At 38.9% G+C, this 6835-nt stretch overlaps 1 protein-coding gene across 1 annotated transcript in view; it reads left to right on the top strand.

Annotated features, from left to right (window-relative positions):
- Positions 1 to 3937: 3937 nt before the first annotated feature.
- LOC116083844 (UDP-glucuronosyltransferase 3A2-like) overlaps positions 3938 to 6835 on the top strand; it is a 33003-nt gene continuing 30105 nt past the window's right edge. Inside the window, exon 1 of the mRNA XM_031360627.1 lies at positions 3938 to 4031. Within this exon, the coding sequence (XP_031216487.1) occupies positions 3938 to 4031 (94 nt within the window). The remainder of the gene's footprint in view (positions 4032 to 6835) is intronic.

The raw sequence follows: 6835 nt of genomic DNA on the forward strand, positions 1-6835 counted from the left end.
TACAGGTGTTACCTGCAGTCAAGTTACTGGGATATAAATAATATATTAATGAGCTTTATGGAATCTGAGATTGGTGAATTTTCATTTAATGAATAGGCAATGAAAGCTGGAGAGGTTCATTGGCTTTTGTTCTGGGTATCACCTGCCAGAGCAATTCATTGTGAAGGGATTTGGTCATGTTGTTACAGCTTGACACATATGTAAGTTGTTTCTGCTGTCTTACCAATGAATTTCATTATACAAGTTGTTTTTTTTTTTCATGTAATCCTCTTTTATGTTTTTCTGAAATTTGTTTAGCCTTAAGAAACCCTACTAACTTTAGCTTGTTAAAGTATAAGGGCTTTGGCTTTCTGTGTGTGTGTACATATTAGTGGTGTCTAAATATAGAGATATATAACAATGTTATTGAGTCATACTTTTAATGGGTAACAGGTTAGTAACCTGGAGTTTATTTGCTTATTTCAGAAGCCTCTAACTATCTCAGGAGTGGTGTCATTTAAGATAAATAAGTGTAATTTCCTTTGCTTTGTATTTGCCTTGAGAGTCCTTTCTATCACTTAAGACTGGCGTCTTCAGTTTATCTTTAGTCATAAACACCCTGTCACTTTTTACAGTGCATGGCCAGTATATTTAGCTGCTCATGATAAATCCTTGGAGTACTCTTTATTCTCCAATTGAAGATAATGTGTAAGCTATCAGGCTCTTGGGTCCAGGGGGTGGTTATTGCTGGGTATAACTTATACCAGAAATGTATTCTTCTAAAGCAAAACTGGAAAATGAGAACGTAGCAGAGAGGAACCTAGAATATGTGGCCTGTGGGGATCCTTCTATTTTTGACCTGAGTTATTCAAAGTCTTGGAATGACTCGTAGAGCTATAAAGTTGTAAAGTTCTATCATTAATTATGTGTTAGCTTAAAGAATAGAAACAAAATCATGGCAGATATGGCTCTTTTAATAGGTGACCAGAGATGGGACTTTCCTTCTTCAGTACCTTTGAAATGGCAGCAGAGTCCTCAAGTTATTTTTAGAAAACTGAATCTGTGGATCTCTGTCCTGGAGGGCACCAAAGTGCAGAGACTGCTGGCTTGGTTTCCTCCTGACATTTTGTGAGATAGAAATGAAAAGACTCAAGGACCTAAGTCACCTTTTCCAGATCATACCAAAATGTCACATACAAAGATTTGCCTGCATTTTTATCCTGATGCTTATGTAGTAGAAATATTAAAAATATAGTATTAACTCCATTCTGAATCCATTTCAGCATATATTATGTATGGAAGCTATGCATGGTTATATATGTATATATATGCATATGTGGGTGGAGCAAAGGAAGGGAGGTTACGCACTTGCTGAAAGCATGCTGCTTCCTGCTGTGTGTCTCCAGGACAGAATGGTTGTTTGTGGAGTTTCTAGATGATTCTACTTTTGTACTGGATGATCTACCAGTCCTCAAGAAAACCTCCAGAATGGCTGCCTTGCTGTGCATACATTTTTCTGGGACATAGTTTCCCTCCTGAATAATGTATTAGAACAGACAGCTGGAGGGGTAAGTCATTTGTAGTGTTTATGTCCTGTATTATCTCAGATCATGCAAGTACGAACTTTTCAAATTCTAGAGATTCCAGCCAATACATACAACTTCTCTAGATTCACAGGTTCTTCTCACATTAGTCATCATGAGACATTCAGTTTCCAAACAACCTTGAGCTCCTAGACTTTTGTCAATTTTTACTATTTGCACTGGTCTGGCTTTCACTGCTTCTGGTGGACAGTTCACAGACTCCAGAGAATGTCCAAAATAAAGCATGGTTTGATGTTAAGACCCTCATGTGTCTTCCGAGGATTAATTTTTTTTATTTCTTGGGATCCCAGGACTGTCAAAGGATGGGTATCATTCTAGTTTCTTTCATATTTAAAATCTTTCACAACTATGCCAACATTTTTCTACTTCAGAGTTGTTCTTAATGTGTTAATTTACCAAGATGGAAAACTGAGATATAAGAAGAAGCATTTCCTGTCAAATGTACATGAGTACACACACACACACACACACACACACACACACACACATCACATCACATCACATCACATTTTATCTATCATCTATCTATCTATCTATCTATCTATCTATCTATCTATCTATCTATCTATCTATCTATCATCTATTTAGCATCTCCCACTGGGTCAATTATTTTTGTTGCTTTTGTGTATATGGTTTTAGGGCTGACAACTCAGTTTTGGATAGCCAATAAGTGGGTTTATCCCTGGCAAAAGGTAATTTTCCTCCCAGCAGTCAAGAGTTGCCTGTAGTTCTCGATTTAGGTGGAACCCTCTGAAATTTCCTTCTTTACGTTAGCATTTCCATTAATATTGTTATTGTTCCAGTCTGCTTTCTGGCCATTCTAAGAAAGGTAGCTTCACATCAGACTTTCTGTTATTCTTCATTGGCTGTAAAGAGATGCTTCTTTGATGAAGTATGTTTAGCTACACTTATAATTACCAGAATAGCAAGATGTGCATGATATTGCAAGAAGTGGCACTCACTATTGGTGGCATACAACAGTAGTCTAATTGGGCCAAAGACCTGACCCACAAAATAGAAGAGAAATAATTCCAGGTACTGCAATTATTAGTCAACTTCTTGGGATAGTGGGGTCATAAACCTTAGAAAAGAAATACTATGACCATAGAAATTCCTTACTACATTCTAAATCAAGTATTCTTTTTCTCTTCTCTACTTCAAAAGATTTTTATCCCCATATCTGTATTCCCATGCCTAACTTGAACTTTATATTATAATGATACTGTAATGACTCCTAGACTGGCAAAAAAAAAAAAAAATCTTTGGATTTATTCCTAGGGTTTGAGGTAAGCCTGAATTAAGATGTAGGAATACTAAATGTTTAACATTAAACCCAATACCTTCATAAGGAAAATTGTCTCTGAAGGATAATAAAACTTCTGGATAGATAATAATTCTAAGGCATATACACATGCTGAAATGACATAGACATGTAAATTGAAATATTAGGTAGGATATTTGGAGCATTATTAATTTTTGATAGGCATTTTCAGTCACTTAAAAAGGTAAAACTTTTGTGACAACCATAATGTTATCTTGCATTCTTTTTAAATCTAAAAAATCAATAAACAGACAAAAGCCACTGTCATTAATATGTACCTTGTGAGAAGCCCTAAGCAAAATACTGAACCTTTCCTCTTTGAAGCTACCAACTGAAATTTTGTAGATACCAACCTGCTAAATCTTTATAAACTATTTTTCTTTTCTTGGGGTGGATGTCAGAGGTTTTTGGCTTGGAAACCTAGTGTGTCTTTCTAGGCAGAGGATAGACATTGAAGCATGAACCCCATACTTTTTGCAGGGTCATCTCAGTTTCCATTATAAAACAAACATTTTTAAGCTACTGAAAGGGCTGGGAACTGGCACAACACTATCTGGGAATGATTTTCATCACAGAAAACTTGGAAGATTCAAAAGTATTATCTGGAGTAAAGGAAATTGAGATGTTAACATTTGTGATCTGAGCAATATCCAAGTTAGAGGAATGTTATAGATTCACAAAAGCACAAGATGACACATTATAGATCTCTTTGAGAAGTTGTCACTGACATAATTTCTAAAGACTACATTTATAATTCTCAGACTTTTCCAGGCATAGAGGAGGTATGAGGACACAGCTGGAACAGGTACCAGTTCCCCACTGTTTCAACACTGATTCTTGGTAGGGAAGGAGAGAATAGAGCAAATTATGAAAAATAACCACCCCAGGGAAGATGGGAAGAGGGCATCTCTGTTATTGCTTCCCAGGTTCATAACCAGTGCCTGTGACATATGGACACACAGGATCCCTTAGGCATAAAAAGGCTCAGATCAGGGCACATCAGACCAGGCTTTGTGATGCTCTACAAGTGAGAATGGCTGGTCAGCAGACTGTATTGCTCGCGAGTTTGCTTTTCCCTGGGTTTCTAGTTTCAGAAGCTGCCAAAATTCTGACAATAACTTCATTTGGTGAGTGTTTTTGCTGGAAAAATTCAGGGTCCTGAATGTCAGGCACTTGTGCATCTATGGCTGAGGTAAAGAAGAATTTAGAGCATCAGACATGTGGATTTCCAACTGGGTTTAGGCTGGATAGAAAGAAGAAAAGTAGGGAACTATAGGTCCAGAGGAAACCCTACTGTGAAGAATGGGAGTTTTGAACACGCCTGTAGTTTCTTTTCCTGTTAAAATCTTCGTAAGATAATTGCCTTTTCTCAGGTTGGATATCAGAAGTCTTAGGCTTGAAAACCCAGTGTCTCTTTCTATGCAGAGGATAGACATCCAGTCTTGCACCCCACACTTCTTTCAGGGACATCTCAGTTTTCATTAGAACATGAGCATTTTCAGGGACAGGGGCCGGAGCTGGCACAGTTTGAAGGACATACAGTCTTGTTAATTCTGGATCTTCCTTTACTTTGGGATAGAGGAAATATAACACAAAGGTTTAGTAACATGAGTGTAAAGAATTATCCGAGGAGCAAGACATCGTAAGTCATTTCGCCAACCTTTTCTAAGTTGCTCTTTGGATTTCTCCCAGGAATTCAAACCTGTGTGTGTTGGAGTGAACCAATCAGTAACTGTACCTAAGTCAGCTGTCACCAAACAGAAACAAGAGCCAAAGCCTTTCTCAGCTTCTCACAAGATTATGCCACACCTTCTGGTGTAATGCACAGAGATTAGAGCTGGTTCACCTCTTCTCCAGAGCTAGAGGCACTGTTTTTAGCTGGCTTTTTTACTTTGTTTGTTTGAAACCTTGAAGGATGACCTTTGTCCTATCTCCAGGAGGAATCTGTCCGGTTTGAGTAGTGCTGAAATTCTCACCTTTGCCCAGGATGATGCACTGTTGCTCAAAAATACCCACTAGCATGACTGCCTTCCGCCAGATTTCTTCTCAATTGTCAAGCTTTTCTTGAGTTAATATGAACAAAGACAGTTGAGAAGTTGTTTTATATGTCTTGGGTCATCTCTGACCACAGAGTATAGGTGTAAAAATATAGCTTTAGCAGAGGAACACAATTCCTCTTACTCCTCAGATCCCACAACCATCAAATTTTAATTATCATGGTAGTTTCACCATTTAAACAACTTTAACCTCCCCAAATTTGTCAATTGCTGTAACTTCTCTTCTTATCTGGTTTTCTTTGTTTAAGAGACGCCCACTGATGTGATGACATTTGTACTGTTCTGGCTTCTCTTTCCTTAGGTTCCTGTCATTTTGTAAAATTAATTTTATTGCAGCCCATTGTGCCTCTAGAATCCTTCAGATCTACTTTAGAGGTCGTTTTCCCTGATGTTTTTCCCTTAGTGGGTTAATTCAATAGGATACAAAATTCACATCAAGAACAGCAACTTTTTACCAAATACATTTGAGTCTCAAGAACTTGGATTCTAAATGACAGCTTCTCATTTTGTTCCCATTGTTGTCTCTTTAACTCTCAAATTTCTATATCTAGCAAGTCTACATTAACATAAATGGATCAAAGAACTTGCTCTGAAAGTTATCCACTCAGTACCTGTCAAACTCATAACCAAATAAGTTTCATATATTTTCTGCCACTGCAGTGTTATCTTTTGGGTATAGAGTCTTTTAAGACCCCATTTGAAAGACAACTTGTAGTAATTGTTGAATGAATAACTTATTTTTTCCATTAATTAATTTGTTTATTCACTTTGTATTCCTATCACAACCTCCCTCTCTTCTCAGCCCCCTCCTTACACAGTTCCACCCTCATTTATCCCTCCCTTTCACCTTCCTGGGTATCAGCTCACCCTAGCACATCAAGTCAATACAGGACTAGGTACATCCTCTTCCACTGAGGCCAGACAAGACAGCATAATTAGGGGAGCAGGATCAATAAGTAGGCAACAGAGTCAGTGTAAGCCCCTGCTCCGTTGTTGGGGGACTTACATGAAGATCAAGCTGCACATCTGTTACATGTGTGTGTTGGGAGTTAGGTCCAGCCCATATAAGCTCTTTGGTTGGTGGTTCAGTCTCTGGGAGTCCACAAGAGTCCAGATTAGTTGACTCTGTTGGTCTTCTCATGAGTCCCTATCCCTTCCAGTTTCTTCAATCTTCCTCTAACTCTTCCACAAGGCTTCCTGAGCTAATGTTTGTCAGTGGGTCTCTGCATCTGTTTCCACCAGCTGCTGGGTAGACCCTCTCAGAGGACTAGGCTCCTGTCTGCAAGCAATACAGAGTATCAACAATAGTGTCAAGGATTAGTTCTTGCCCATGGAAAGGATGTCAAGTTAAGCCAGTCATTGGTTGGTCATTCCCTCAGTCTCTGCTCCATCTTTTTCCCTGTACTTCTTGTAGGCAGGACAAATTTTGGGTCTAAAGTTTTGTGGGTGGGTTGGTGTGCTTATCTCTCCACTGGGAGTCTTGCCTAGCTACAGCAATTGGCTGCTTCAGGCTCCATATCCCCCACTGCTAGGACTTTTAGCTAGAGTCACCCTCATAGATTCCCTGGAGTCTCTCCCATTCCAGGTTGGTCCTAGAAATGCACCCCAACCATTTCTGTTCACTTTCCTAGTCTCCTCTCTCTGGCTTTTGGTACATTTAATCCTTTCCCCCAACTTGCCTTCCCTTTCTCCTCTCCCACCCAATTTCCTGCTCCATCCACCTCTAATGACAATTTTATTTTCCCTTCTGTGTGAGATTCGGGAGTTTCCTCCCAGGTGGCACATGCCAGCAGGATTTGCTGAATGACTTGGATTCTAAATGACAGCTTCTCATTTTGTTCCCATTGTTGTCTCTTTAACTCTCAAATTTCTAT

This window comes from Mastomys coucha, unplaced genomic scaffold (genome assembly GCF_008632895.1).
Source record: "Mastomys coucha isolate ucsf_1 unplaced genomic scaffold, UCSF_Mcou_1 pScaffold8, whole genome shotgun sequence".
Taxonomy (NCBI): domain Eukaryota; kingdom Metazoa; phylum Chordata; class Mammalia; order Rodentia; family Muridae; genus Mastomys; species Mastomys coucha.